Source organism: Monomorium pharaonis, chromosome 6 (assembly GCF_013373865.1).
Source record: "Monomorium pharaonis isolate MP-MQ-018 chromosome 6, ASM1337386v2, whole genome shotgun sequence".
Lineage (NCBI taxonomy): Eukaryota > Metazoa > Arthropoda > Insecta > Hymenoptera > Formicidae > Monomorium > Monomorium pharaonis.
In genome coordinates, this window is record NC_050472.1 from 7,116,026 (window position 1) to 7,132,181 (window position 16,156).

The 16,156-nt window shown below is 28.5% G+C and overlaps 3 protein-coding genes across 4 annotated transcripts; 1 reads left to right on the top strand and 2 right to left on the bottom strand.

Moving 5' to 3' along the window:
- Positions 1-1,220: 1,220 nt before the first annotated feature.
- LOC105834016 lies at positions 1,221-1,982 on the top strand. The gene is made up of 2 exons (XM_036288425.1): positions 1,221-1,481; positions 1,785-1,982. The coding sequence occupies exons 1-2, from the start codon at positions 1,221-1,223 to the stop codon at positions 1,980-1,982; spliced, it is 459 nt and encodes a 152-aa protein (XP_036144318.1).
- An 84-nt stretch (positions 1,983-2,066) lies between these two features.
- Positions 2,067-5,300, bottom strand: LOC105834013. The gene is made up of 3 exons (XM_012676194.3): positions 5,244-5,300; positions 4,641-4,774; positions 2,067-3,972 (listed from the first exon to the last, which is right to left on the bottom strand). The coding sequence occupies exons 2-3, from the start codon at positions 4,704-4,706 to the stop codon at positions 3,643-3,645; spliced, it is 396 nt and encodes a 131-aa protein (XP_012531648.1). The 5' UTR covers positions 4,707-4,774; positions 5,244-5,300; the 3' UTR covers positions 2,067-3,642.
- A 2,348-nt stretch (positions 5,301-7,648) lies between these two features.
- Positions 7,649-15,757, bottom strand: LOC105834014 (charged multivesicular body protein 4c). 2 transcript variants are annotated; one of them, XM_036287934.1, is made up of 5 exons: positions 14,237-15,757; positions 13,960-14,122; positions 13,041-13,215; positions 10,345-10,589; positions 7,649-8,409 (listed from the first exon to the last, which is right to left on the bottom strand). In XM_036287934.1, exons 2-5 carry the CDS (start codon positions 14,033-14,035, stop codon positions 8,354-8,356), a joined length of 552 nt encoding a protein of 183 aa, XP_036143827.1. In that variant the 5' UTR covers positions 14,036-14,122; positions 14,237-15,757; the 3' UTR covers positions 7,649-8,353. The 2 variants fall into 2 exon arrangements, with proteins under 2 accessions (XP_036143827.1, XP_028046689.1); XM_028190888.2 differs by having other exon boundaries at positions 13,960-15,757.
- Positions 15,758-16,156: the final 399 nt, after the last annotated feature.

A 16,156-nucleotide genomic window follows, 5' to 3' on the forward strand; every position in this document is an offset into this window, starting at 1 on the left:
GGACCTATTAAGAAATACTTTAAATCTAATATATATATAAGATTTTTTATTTTTTAAATATATAATTTTATGTATATTATATTAGCTTGATAATATAATATGCATAAAATCATAACGGCTTTGATAAAGTATAGAAAATTAAAGAAAATAATTAATATAAAAGAATTAAATTTGAAAAGTATAAAAGTAAGGGTATCTGAAATATGTAAAATACTTCTATAATAACATACAAGTACTTTCTGAGCATAACAATGACATTTGTCATGTTGAATAGGTCTGGTAATGAGCCTTTGAATGAATAAAATTTCTTTATTAAGAAGTCAGAACTAATTTCGGCGGAGGTGAGAATTTAAAATTATTTTACAAAAAATTACATATTTTTATGCATAAATTTCTACAGTTTTTATAGATTTTTACAAAGTTTTCGCCTTTAGAATTTTCTGCAGAAAATTTTGCACAACAATATGCAATTTTTACGCAGTAATTTTTGCATTATTTTTTACAAGACTATTTTTTAAGAATTATTTCAATTTAAATTATTGCTCAGTGATCACAATTTTTTAAAATTTAGCATTTTAAATATTTATTTGTGAGGGCAATTTACCGCAGGCGTGTATCCATTCGAGTTAAATTAAAAAAAAAATAAAGGAATAAAAAAAAATTTTACACTAGATTTGATCCTCGCATAAAAAAGGTTTGTTGAGCCGTATCCAACCTTCTAGCCCGCACAGCTACTACTTTGCTTTGGAAACAGGTAACACAGAACTTATATTTCACGTACGTTGGGTGCGGACGCCACGTGGATCCAGTCACGGATGCGCAGATCAAACTAAAAATTAGTCTGTAAACTGACTCACCTTGTTGAATCCACCATGGTATATTTTCTTTGCATACCGGTTGCACGTGGCATCTTACTTGACACACGTGAAATGACGTGAAAATTAGGATTTTTGTATGATCAAAAATCGTCATCATTTCACGTACGCGGCTGTATATCTGGAAGTGATAGTCAGATATCTGGTTAAACGATTTTATTTTATATCTATTCGACAATTGTCTCTTTCTCTTTCTCTCTTTTTACGCGGCTTGCTCCGACTTCGACGCAGTGATATCGCGTGTCTCTGACAGAGCACACCCGGATGAAGAGCCTTCTAACAAGAATCGTTAGTTGGGCCAAGCGACAATTGGTCTTGCGCCGATACTAGTGCCTGTAGACTACGATGGTCAAGAGCAAGTTCGAGTACGTGAAGAAATTCGAGCGAGACGACAGCTGTCTGCCGGACTGCTGGATCGTGATTAGGATAGACGGCAGGAATTTCTCCAAGTTCTGCAATGCGCACCAGTTTGTCAACGTGGCCGCGCTTGAATTGATGAATCGTGCTGCTATCACCGTTATGGAGGACTTTAAAGAGATTATACTGGCCAGAGCGACGAATATTCCTTCGTTTTCCGGAAAGACACACAGTTTTACAACCGCAGAAGTATATTCGACGTGTGTGCCTCTTGACAGTCTGATTTGCCTTAGAATGTAGAATGTGAATATATAAAATTTGTTTTTAGTTGCACATAATTGAATCAGTCATTTGAGAAACAATAACAAGTTAATTTTTATGAGATTTTGGAGGATTTAGTTTCAGGGAAGATGGATATACGATTTTCTATAATAACGAACCACCAGTGTTCCAAAAGGGTACGACGCTCATTCGGAAGTTAGTAGTCGACGGTGCAGGGAGATTGAAATCTGCTGTAGTTCCTCTGATATTATTGGCGATCGTTTTTGAAAGGCGAATCCAGAAGTAATCGGTTTGAAAAGCTTAGCGATTTATCAATCGCCAATCTCAACAAATAATATTAAAAATACGATATCCGCTTCTCTTTCACTTACTATGGTAAAACCTGCGAACAACGTTCTTCCAACTTCACAAGTGGCCAACGTGAATGCAGTTAGTGAAGAAGCGCATTCTAATAAACAAAGACACTAATAAAGATCGAATGCAGTGTGAGAGTGAACAGATTTGGAGACAAGTTGTACAAAGTTTATTATTAATATTATTTTTTTTTTTATATATAAAGTTGAAATGAAACTGTACACTCAATAATGACTTTTAAAAGAGATAATTTGTTGCAATTTTTTTCAGAATTTATACATTTTATTATTGTAAGGTATCTGACCTGAAGGTTGTTAGGCTTATTTATAAGGCTTTTTTAATTAACTTAATTTTTTAAAAACTATTTGTGGAGATCTTAAAATGTAGTTTACTTCAATATTTCCATAAATAAAGTTTTAAAGAAATAAATTAAAAGTAAATTCTATTCAGTTCAGATACTATAATTTTTTATTTTATTACTAACATCTGATTTTGCATTGCTGGTATATCAATATTTTTGCATTATTGAATTGTGTAATAGATTCTGCTTTTGTGACAGTTGTATCATTGATAAATGTAATCCTTGATATAGCGTATATCATTTTTAATTGATTTTATACGATCCTGTATTTCAGTTGTGCGATCTATAGCGCAATAACGACGGTCTCACAATGGCTTCACACGCAGGGATGTGATTATTCCTTTTAAATCCTGTTCTTGTTCATGAAGCGTGAAGCATTCCAGTCGGCCACCGACACGAGTGTGGGAATTCGCGCTTTCTGTTAGCGAATTCCCTCGAGATGGACAACAAAAACCTTTAAAAATTGCATGAAATTTAAGCAGTATCTTCCCACGAGTTACACAAAGAAGAATTATCCTAATTAATTATTCATATAAAGTCGAATTAGAATTATAAACTGTCATATATTACAGTACATTATTGTAACACGTAAAGAAAATGCCCTTGACTTTTAAGAAAATAGAATCTTTGTTAATAAAAAAAATTGTTTGTACGTATTTATCTTTCCTATCTAATGATATTTAGTTATTTGAAATTTTTTAAATTGTATTTATTTAAATCTATTACTTTTATGAACCTATTGAGAAATACTTTAAATCTAATATATATAATAAATTTTTTATTTTTTAGATATATAATATTATGTCTTGATAATATAATATACATAAAATGATAACGGCTTTGCTAAGGTATTAAAGAAAATAATATAAAGGAATTAAATTTGAAAAGTATAAAAGTAACGGTATTTGGAATATGTTAAATACTTTTATAATGACATACAAGTACTTTCTGAGCATAACAATGACATCCGTCATGTTGAATAGTTCTGGTAATGAGCCTTTGAATGAATAAAATGCCTTTATTAAGAGGTCAGAACTAATTTCGGCGGAGGTGAGTATTTAAAACTTTTTTTTTAATATTATCATTATCATCTACAAAATTATTCAAGATTCATTATACATGATTAGGCGCAGATGAGGACTCAAAATGGGGAAATTTCTTTAAAATTAAGTCTCCCAATATAATTTTAATAAATTTAATATACTAATCTTATGTGTATGTTTATATATTTCCCACAAATTAATTAAAGAATACAATATATTTTAAATGTAAAATATACACAATATGCCACAGTCAACAAACAAAGTCAGCAAAGTAAGTTGTTGTGCATACCATAATTTTGTTTGATTTTGTGTCAAGAATTATTGTAACATTTAATTATTTTTTATTAATGGCTATATAAAGTATAGCTTATTAGTCCATGTAAATATTTGACATGAAGTCGGGTAACAGGACGTCGTAATGACCATTTTCGGAGGATCCGGTGAATAAGAGCCTTGCAGTTTCGTAGGTGATGCTCACGTGATTATGAAAAACCAACTTGAGCTCGTATCTATCAGGTAACTCGCGATAAATTGAGAGATTCATACGATGGAGCTTCGTGGCCACCGTACACTCCAGCTCGCTAGCAAATGTGCCCACTAGACTCATGTAATCATAATACTCTTGGCGATCCGCAATGTTCCACTCGGCTATCACGAACGGGCCGTACTCGTGCCAATTGTCCTTAATGTGTTGCACAACCTATCAAATGATCCATGTACATAACGTCGTATATCAATTACTGTCAGAATTTTTGTCAACTCGACATCGTAAAAAGTGATATTAAGGGACAACAATGTATAGCATCTCTTCGACTTAATTAATTAAGCTTCATGTTCTCCACGATTATATTTTTAGCTTTGTTTCTATACAGCAACAAAATTATTTAAAGATATTTCAGAAATATTATATTTTAAATAAAAAGTAAATCATTTAAAAAATGTTGCAAGATATTTCTGAGACTTCCCTATAATATTTCTGAGACAGCTTTAGAATAGCAAAATGTTCCCAATTATTGCACTTCTAAAAAAGTTGTTAAAGAAGTATACATGCTATTTTTCTGAAATATGTATTACCAAAAGAAGTTATTAAAATGACTGAAATTTAGAAATAACAAAAGTTTTTGTAAAATATTGCTGACTGTAATTCTTTGAATATAATAAATTTAAATATGCGTATTTTAGAAATAAAAAATACTTAAAATTATTATATTCAAAGAATTGTAAATACAAAAAAAGTTACAACAAAAATTATAAATAAAATACATTTAATAAACAATCGGTGCTGTATGGATCTTTGATATTTGCGCAACCGTCGTATAGAAAATTTTATGTTTATATGGCTGCAATATTAATTACTAAGTGACTGACCATAACTCGAAGCGACTGATGCTCTTCTTCGTTCTGCCACAAAATGTAGCTGATCGCTCTAAACATGCAATTGCCATCTCCGTATATCTTGCGCACGCGAAACGTGCCCTCGTTACACCTTAATAGAGCCGTATCTTTGCGGAATCCAAAGCATATGCATTATTGAGTACGTATTAATGCGTCTGTGCAATGATTTTCTTCAAATACAATTTTTTTTAAAATTAAAACAGTATATTAGGTTAGAAAATTTAAAAGTTTAATATCGTACAGAGAGAACTAATGAGTCGATCCAAATCGTCGTGCTATCAAATAATACATAAGAAATAATAATAAGATATAATAAATATGATAAGTACGATTTTATAATTATTATATTAAAATATTAAGTATTTTTTGTTAAAAGTGAATCTCATATTTAAATAGTCATATTTCTTATTAAATATGATATTTATGGCTTCTGATTAAGTTCTGTGTAAAAAAAGCGACTTTTAAATAAAGATGATAATGGAAACTAGAATTTGCTTCCCTCTATATAGAATTTTTTTGAAAGTAATAGACAAGTCGTTTCTCTTTTTACATAGAATTCTACTTTTGGCAAGTTACCTTGTTTAAACGATTGAAAATTTCTGCTTTTACGTTTTCCGCAAACGCACTCCGTAATTCACGTTGTGTGCTGGAACCCCCAAAAACAGATTTGCCATACAGAATTATATTCGTTTGATTGAGTTTTTGGAAATTTGTCGAAGATTTGGGAATCTCTTTTATCGAAGAAATGTTCTGCTTCTTTGGGATTGTGTTCTTTCTCATTCTTGAGTAATGTACAACAGTAATCGCAGTTTTCTGAAATATACTCGCTATAATTCTTCCTTTGAAAAAGTAAGCTTTATAATAAATAAAATTTTAATAAAATTTATATTCGATCAAATCAATCAATTAGATCAACCAAATTAAAGTTTTGTATAAAATACAAGTTGTATCTTTTTGATAAGATAAATAAATATTATGAAAAATATTTTTTCGTAATATGTCTTTCTTCTTTATAATTACTATTTCTTTATTCTTATATTATTTATTAACTATTAACATTAAGTAGATAATAACCTTTTATAAACAAATTTCTATCGGCTTCAAAGATACGTGTGCGGAAATAAAAAGTTTTTAGCAATTTTGACAATCTTGACGTTTTAGAAGCTTAATTTGGTTTATAACCTTCCAAAATCGGAATGTCTCATAAATAACAATTATTAATTACTTTTGCGTTGTTTACAACAATTTCTACATTGTATTAAAATAAATAATAATTACACAAATATTTTTGAAATAAATTATAAATTAGGTACGTCTTGTATACATGTTTGCTATTTGGACATTTCATAAATTAACTTGAACGTAACAGTTTGTAGTTATCGATAATCGAATAACAATATATTTAGTTACGTTTCCGTGAACTTTCCGTGTTCAAAACAAAATAAGTTTGTGATAAAACTTTGGAGAAAAAAGAAAAATTATACGAAAATATATTTAAAAAATAAGCAGATTTTAAATAAAAAATATTTTTAAATAAATTATTAATTATTTAATAATAATTTTTAAAGTAGCTTATAATAAGTAAATATATTTAGCGAGAAAAATTGCCAATACTAACATAAGTTTTCCAAAACAGCACTTCTTTATTTCTCAAAAACAAAATATTGTAGTGTATTAATATTGATAAAACATAATCTTCTTAGGTAATTAAAAGAATAAAAGTCTTTGTTTAAAATTTATACTAATATTAATTATAATAATTATTATTAATATTATTAATATTAAATATTAAATTTATATTAATATTTAATTGCTCTATTTATGACACTTTTTGTGGCATGTCAAATGTAGTATCGTTGTACATTATTAAACCCTATTTGGAAATATTTTTCGGTAACCGACAGTTCTATTAAAAATTTTGGTAGCTTTCCAAAGAATTTTATCGATAATTATTAGCATTAGAAGCAGTTTTTAATTTTTAATAACAAGGAGTCAACTTCACGCATTCTCCGTCACTGACTTTCTCTTGTACCTCCGCGCGCGCTTATGTATATTGACTTATTATTACAATGATGAATTAAAAGGCGAAACTATTTACCGCATCGAAAAATAGTATTAGAAATTTCTTCTTATTTGGTTTTAGCGATGAAGATGGATGTGCTGTATATAAAAGTAGGTAGTCAGGTCACCACTCACGCATACATATACACACACATACACACATATGAAAGCATTTATAGGAAACATGCTGATGTGCATGTCACAAAAGTAGGTAGTTAAGATGGCTGATCGACTACTTCCATCCCCAGTAAATCGTACTATCGATATAGCCTATAATTCTTTACTCTTAGCGCCAAACCAGCCAAACGTAGCCGAGCGCGCGACGGCTCACGGAGCGCGATGTGTGTGTCGAGGAATCGCAGCACAGCTCAGGAGAGTAACTTTGACAACACATGTCAAGATCATCGGTGCCTCTATATTTGATACTTTTAATTTACCTTTTTAATTAAAAATTTTTTATTATGTTTTGCTATAATAATAAATATATTCACTTTGGTACTTTACGGATTCTTTTACTATAGTAATTGTTTATAACATAAGATAATGAAAAATTTTATCTCTTATAAATAATTATTATTATAGAATAATCTGTAAAAAAAGTGAAATTTATACGCTTTTTCTAGCTATTGTTTTTTTTAGTTCATGAAACAATAATGCCCCATTAAGAGAAAGGACTGATTTCTCAATTCAACTCAAATAAACTCAATAAAAGATCAAAATAAAAGAAAGTTTATTGAATTTAGAATATTTGGCGTATCTATCTCACATTAAGATTATATATTCATATATACTAACTTTTATATGTTATTAAATAATAGTTTTAATCTTAATACTAGTATTTTTCTGGTTCTTCATGACATGTAGCAAACATATTTATACAAATATTAGAAGGCCATGCATATTTGAGAAAAAAACAACAATTTAGAAAAAGAAACTTCTTGTATTGTACATATAAAATTACAAAATAATATTTTCGGAAAAGTATTACTTACATATACAGTCTATTTTTTCTATGACACAACAACAGAATTATTTCATATTTCTTACAAGTATATTTTTTATCAGCGGTATACACACATATATGCACGCAATCACGCATGCGCGTATGCACGCGAACACATTTGTATGTTACATGAACTAATATTCAATAGTGCTAACTTTTATCTGTTTATTAATTAGTAGTATATTTACTATAAATAGAAAATATGCTATTCTCTTCTGCTACTGATTATAAGCAACTTTTTCTTGTTTTAACTTATTAGCAATAATTACGACAGCAATGTAATCTTTATTCAAGTTTAATATATTAACTTCAGTGGTTTTATTTAAGAATTCTGTTTAATAAAAATGCTCAATATTACAGATTTATATTAGAAAATTAACCTAATTAATTATTTAGGCTGTTTTCTGAAATTCATTGCTAGTATTAAAAAGCAATAGTATATTGTATGTAATGTAATATATGTGTAATAAAAACTGCAGATTTTTAATGCTAATAGTGTATATCAAAACTTTAATGCACAAAGTATGATATAGTAATTTATATCTAGTACTCATAATACACAATTTACATTTATCTAAGAACGTCTTCTCTTCTTGATTTTAACATCATTTCTAATATCACTTTATGATGCCCATGCCTTTAATTCCTTCAGGTCGTCGTTTTCTTCTGGTTTAGCTTCTACAAATAAAATTTAATATTTTGTTGATATGAGACTATAAACTATAAACAAATATTAAAAATTACAGTAATTTATATACACCTTCATAAAAAATTAAATTATTCAAGATATTTTCGTGTTCCTATAAAGCATTATGTATATATGTAACATAAGTACTTTTTTGTCATGTACAAAAAAATGCTATAAAACTGATTGTTAAAATGATTACAGCAAAGCAAAATTATAAAAAATGCAATTTTGTCGATAATTGATCAATTTCAATATTTTTAAAAAATATTGCTAAACAAATTTACCACAAAAAACAGTTACCACATTTTTTCAAAATATTCATAAGCAAGATTACACTAGTTTACAATCAAATATTATTTTAAATCAGATAACATGTTTGTTTTATGTAGAATAAAAAAATATGCATAATATATATATAAATATTTTTGGATACTAAAAACGATTTTATAAACCAAATTTTGCTAGCACATTAGATTTCCGTAATAATGGAATTTTCATGCAAAGACTAATTTTTTATGTAAATTTTTAAAAATTTTGGTTAAAATCATGAATGCATTGTTTGTCCTTTATAGAATCCATTCTTTTAATTTCAATATTTTATTTTATAGTCATATTGAAAAGAATTTAAATTAAAAAGTTTCAAAGACAGTAAATTTCTACTTATAACAACAAAATTAAATATATTTACTTATCAACTTAAAATTTGTAATTCATAGCAAAACATACACAGAATATTTGATTGCAATAAATTCCTTTAAATGTACAACGCATACACGCACGTTAGCGGAACTTATTACAATAAATTACACTGAATATGTGGGTCAATAGTTACAAACTACATATAAATTGATAAATAAATATATATAACTTTATTGTCATTTTGCAGGCAAAAATTCTATGTTATTAAAACGTTGTATTTATATTTTTTATAACATGACCAAAAAGTAAGACACGAAAACTTAGCTCACGCAACTTAGCTCAGAATAAAAAAAAAAAAAAAAAAAAAAAAAAAAAAAAACATTTTGCAAAAAATTAATTATAAAATTATTTTTTGCATATTGAACGTCAATTATTTTAGTAACCTGCAAAAATTGGTTTACAGCGTCTTAAACAAAACGTTTTATAAAGATGCCTTGTTCTAGTTCAATAATTAAACAAAAATATTTTTAACAAAGAATTAAATTCAAGTAGCAATGCGAAACGAGCGCGGTAAGTAGAGTGCAACAAAGACCGCAGCCTGATAAGAAGGGGGCAATCTGCCCCCGCAAATATCATGCTCATTTTTTTTGCTTTGATTGCTATCAGTGTCATTTACAATTTAGCCAAATATTAAATTTAGCCTTTTTATTGAACCGTTTTAGTGTAAATAATAAAAATAAAAGTCCAAAAATAATTTATATATCTTTTGATCGGTTTAACCAATTTTGATGAAATTTTAATACATTTAATAATGAGAGTGATTTTGTAAACAAATGTGTATGTGTAATTCATTATTTTAAAAATCATTAATAACCATTTGATTTAATACGATTATAGTTTATTTTCTTATAATTATTTTATTTTATTATTTTTTTTAGTAAAAATTACTTATTGTAGAACATTGTAACAAAATGTTAATTTAATATCGATATACTATATGGATATCAAGTTTTTCATGTATGCAAAATGTCTTACAATGATAAGTAAAAAATTTATATTATTGTACTGGAAAAATTCCGTAGCAACGAATATTTGTTAATAAATAAAAAGTAACAGTTCTGTGCCGGACTCCTGCCGTGGAGGACGCTTTATAAATCTGTTTTCGTTCCTTTAAATAAATTTGATGTTCAGACGAAGTCTTGCTTAGCTTTTTTTCCACGAGTGAGTGTGTGTGTAGAGTGACAAAAAGCGTCTCGACGTAACAGTATCATAAAAATAACAGTTACTTGTATAAGTTTTGCTTGGGGCAACAGAAACAGCAGTTGGTACTGCTGGCAATTCATTGGTTGTTTTATCGATGCCAAGTAATTCTTTGTCGAGCTGTAATTCCTCCAACTCTCTCTCTAACTCGTTTTCATCGGCATTTTGACTGAATGTCACTGGATTAGGTATAGCTTCTGAAATTTTTCTCGCCACATCTTGTTGCTCTGCTATGTCGTTTATCATATCATGTACTTCCCTATCGACATCCCTGTGAAATATATTTAAATAAATATTAAATTATAACATAAATATAAAACTATTTATTAAATAAATCATTCAACATATATATATGACTCATGTTTTATACACTTGAATATTTTCATATTAAAAAGAAAAAAGCTTTAATAATATTGTTATACAATGTTGATGCCATTTTGTTTATATTTGTATATATTTTAGAACAGTTTGACCATTTAATTTAATCAAAATTTCATCAAAAATTTGTTAGTTTTAGCAAAATATTATTAATATGCAGAGTTGGTAAAATTCTACAGTTTTTCAATAAAATCCAGTGGTAAAAACTTTTCTAAAAAAACAAAAACAAAAACTTTTATTTTTTTAAATAATAAAATAAACAGAAATAATGTTCAGATAATGTCATTTAAGTGAGTCAATTAAAAAGTTTTTTATTTAAGTTTTATCTAAAATAAAATCCATAATAGATTGTAAAAATCGGAATAGAAAATTATCTTTTTGTTACAAGATAAATAGTAAGCAAAACACAAACCAAACTTATATTCATACAAATTTTTAACCCTTTGTTGCATTTTTTTGCTGAACATATTTCTGCTAAATATGAGGAAGTTTTTAATTGCAAATCTAAAATAAAAATTTTTTTAATTAAAATAACAAATTTTATATGGCCGACAAATTAAAAAAATTAACTATAACTTATTTATGTATAATATTTTATAAATAAGATTTTTAGGTTTCTAATTTTAAACCAGAGCTTAAAATATTAAAATACAAAATGCATTTATATACTTTATAATTAGATGCAATTTTTAAGCCAATTTGTTAAACAAAACTACTATTCTTCCATCGCTTATTTCCTCGCCCTCCTCCAATGCATTGTTTAAAATTATTATATATTGTTATTATTTATATACACGTACATATACAAGTCTCGGGAACATAATATCAATAAATATATTCACAAATTAATTGTAAGATGCATAAAAACTATAAAAGAATTGATGGATTATATATGATCTACTAGGCAACAATGCGTCAATTTGGTTACTATTTTTATTAAACTAAAAATAAACATAAATTTTCATAATATTTATATTCAAAGTTTTTGTTTTAAAATGTATTATATAACACATTAATTTAAATTTAAAAACTACTTTATTATTCAAATAATACGTTAAAGAGAAAATTGCTACTAAGTCAGTACTAGATATTTGCAAAAATTTTATTTAGGATGATGTTAAATACGTTGCAATGCGAACACAGTTGACAATATGTACATCAAATACGCAAATAATTCGACTAACACTTTGAGTTCTCTTGAATGCAAAGGATAAAAAAGTATAAAAAGCAAGATTTTCTGTAGTCGCAAGTTACGTCATCTTCTAAAGGTATAAAAGCGGATGTTATAAATGCAAAAACTTGGCGTCAATCAAGAAACAACGGTAATCAAACTAAACATAAAGAAAGATTAAAAAAATTGTTTAAAAAACAATTTTAGTTAAAAATTACAAAAGAGTTCAACTTATCAATTCATATATACAAAAGAGCGGTAAAAAGAAGATAAACTGTTCGTTATAAAAATAAACGTATAAAAATAACATTGTTGGTGTCAAACAACGGAATGACGTTTAAACGAATTGTCCAGCAGTTTACAATATACAGGGTGATTCAAAACAATCCAGGTGTCCTTGCAATGACATATTTTTTAGTTAATTCTGAGACAATTTATCTTTTACAAAAATTTTATCCAAAGCTTACTTTTTGAATTATTAAATAAAATAGTTACCGAATCACGGGAGGCGTAGAGAAGATAGGCAGGGGCGGCGCAACTTACTATCCAACACGGGTGATTATAAATTCGGTGTCTTTTCATACTGCCTGATGGATATATAATTTTACCGGGAATTAACAACACTTTACACGTAACACTTCACATGTAACAAACCCATAAATGCTGATAAGTTATAAATTTATTATTCTTAAAAAATAATTTGTTACAAACTCAAAACAATGTTCCTCATAGATAAAATATTTGATTGCTTTGAAAAGGGAAGATTAATTTTGTTTTTACAATACATGTCCAACGTTTATTGTGATGCAAGCTCTCATATGTTTCAACAAAATTTTCTTGAACCATCTCTTGACCCTGTGCGTGTTCCAGGGTTAATTAATATCTAAATAATAAACGAGAAACCGCAAAAAAAAAAACGTAAATTGTTCATACCAAGCGTTCCACGTAAGCGGTCGCATCGGGCAGTGAGTTGCCTACCTTTTGTACCCGACCCGTAATACAACTATTTCTTTTAACAATTCAAAAACGAACCTTCAGATAAAATTTTAGAAAAAGAAAAATTGTCTCAAAATTAAACCAGAAATACGACATTTTAAGAACAAAAGATTGTTTCAAATTATACTGTATATAGCTAATTATTTAATAAAAATAAAAATATACTAAAAATCTTACATATGTTGATGCGCAGCTTTCATCGCGTCCACAACGTTTTTCATGGTAAAAACAGCAATGTTTGTATTTGCATATTCCAACGCTTCTCTTTGCATTTTAATTTTAGACAATATACCATTATATCGCTGTAATTGTTGAAGAGATCCTTTCATTTTTTTCAACGCAAAAATGGCAACTAAAAAAGATATACAACTTAAATAATAACAAATAAGTAAAATGTTAGTAATATGTTGAGTTTGTTAGCAGATTCAAATATTACGATAGATAGCTTGGTATTAATTGCGTTACTAAGCTTGTGTTTTACCGATTGGTTCCGGTTCCGATTTTTATATATATATATATATATATATATATATATATATACTATATATATATTATATATACTAGCTTTTTCGCCCGCGCTCTGCGCGGGCTCAAAAGCTCTTAACTTCATGCACACACATATATAAATACCGCGTCTGTATGTCCGCGGTACTTACACAGAATTAGATATAGATAAGACAAAACTAGTTTTCTGTCTCATTTCATAACTTTTCCTCATAATGCATGAGCGGCCGTATTTGTAGGTATGAGACAGAACTAGTTTTCTGTCTCACTTCTTGGACACACTTGTACGAGTTCTTTTCCCCTTTCATTAGTATAAGATCTATGAGGTCCCTGTCCTTAAGTTTATTTTCAAATGCTCTCTAAATCATTCAGCTAAAAAGCATTTGAAGATAAATTTAAGAATCTTGAATATACAAAATGACTTATGAATATGGAATAAGTTAATAGCCAACCAAATCTAGAAACAGGCAAGCTAACAAATCAACAATAAAAATGCAAGACATAAGTACTACAGTCGCGAAATAACAATCAAATTATAAAAGTTAGATTAACAGGATATACGAGGATTGTAGAGATCGTGTAAAGATTATACCTTCTTTGTTCTCCGAATAATTTTTCCTCGCTATCGACATTTCAGCGTCTATTTTAGCCTGAAAAAGGTCCTGCATTCTTAGTGCTATATCCTCATTCCTGCGTAATTCCTGAATCACCTCGGCTGTCGAGAGAGCGGCCAGCTCCTCTTTGCCACCAAACACCTTGATTAAGAAACTCATTGCGTCGCGTATACCACTCATTTTTTAGATAATTAAAAATTACTCTTGATGATGAATACTAGTGCATTAACTTTAAGATCAAAATCAAAAATTTACCCGTTGTTACATCCGTTATGAAATTATCACCACCACGTGTGCTTTCCAGCAAGACACATAACCATAGACTTACTAGAAAGTCTAGTTTTTGGGAATAAAGTTCAGTCACAGATTACTAAAGCCACACAGTCGTTCCTGTTAAAGCATGTTTAATTTCTGTACCTGAAAAAACGGACACTTACCCAAGCGTCAACCATCGCTGACGTTGCTTGACTTTGAAGATCGTATACGCATCCTAAAGCTTCGTGATGATCCATGAACACTTCTTGTTTATGCATACATATTTGTTATAGATTATTACAAGAAATGTTATTATAGATTATTACAATAGTTGTCAGAAGGATGAAACATATGTATATTATAATTAACACAAACTAGGATGAATGTTGCGTGAAGCAGAACGCGACATTCTGTCATTGCAAATCAGCACGCTCTTAAATTGTATATTAATTTTGGTTTGTTAATTATATATAGCGTATTTCGTGTATAAAAGTATAAATTAGCATTTATTAGGTGATATATAATTGTAAAAATTTAATTGAGATTATCCAAACACTCAAGTAATTTCTAATAAATACTCAAAGTATTCCAAATAATAAATTGCGAAGTATTCATTGCAATGAACTCTAAAGATGCAATTTCATGCGAGCGAAGAAAAGCTGGCGTTTACTCCCACTCCATTGCAATGAAATTTCGGCATTGAAATGCCAAAGCTATCGCCTCCTACCTTTTCATGGAGCGTTTCTTCGCTGGCTTAAATTTGAAATAGTTCGAAAATATGGAGGAATACGTAAGAGCTACAGCAAAGATTAGAAGACGACGTGCAGCTGCCGTAATTGCAGCTATGCATTTAATACAACGAAAAAAAAGTGTACAATAAGAAAAAATACTGAGTAGCACCTATTTTCGAAAATCGTTCAAAAAACAGTTTTTTCTTTGCTTCAATTCCAAAGTTGATTTTGAAGGACATACGTCTCCATAATTATACGTACGTTATTATAATTATACTTTTCCAATATTTTTATATCCTATTAAAAATTAATATTTTTCCATTTTTATTTTATTCAAAATATATTTTACCTGTTCCATCATGACGTTAATTTTATATTTCGTGTTTGGCGTGCTTCGCTGATAGTTGGACTCAGTCGAACTTTCAGCGTGTTGTTGCTGATATAGTCATATTGTCGAAAATCAAAGAAGAGAGGGTAAACGCCAGTTTTTCTTCGCTCGCATGAAATTGCACCTTTAAGAAATACTTCAATGTAAACACTAATTGTGGCTAATTCTTTAAGAATTCTTTATATATTCATTTTTCTACTTCTGTAAGTATTCTTTAAATTATGACTTCTTTATGAATTTTTGTTCATCTCTGTACTATCTGGGAAGACTTTTAGAATCTTTACATATCTTATTAACTTAAATATTTTATACAAATTACTTACTAAATAAAAAAATATACTTTACTAGGTTCATAATTTTGGGGCCTCATTTCTCAGGCGTTGTTTTTGAGCCCCATGTTACAAAAACATTTATTATTACAAAATACAAAACAGTATTATAAAAACTATATACTGTGCCATTTGAAGTAGAAGACACTTGCCTTTTTATATTTTTTATATTTTACAATTTTTATCTTTTGTTTAGGAAATACTATCCAAAAACGAAATAATGTGCCAATATTGATGATATTTCTTTAAGTTTCAGTAACAAAATGTATTAAATACATTCCGGATGTTGAAAGTACACAAATATTACTTGTGGTGAGCAAGTGTTTAGATATTCGGGTCAATTGTTCGGTTTAAATCGTTTGTTCTACTTCAAAGATGCGTTCCTTTCTTGATGGCGGGAAAATTCATATTTGCAGGTTGGCAGACTTGGTCGCAGTATCGTATCGAAACGTTCCGACCTACGCTTAGAATT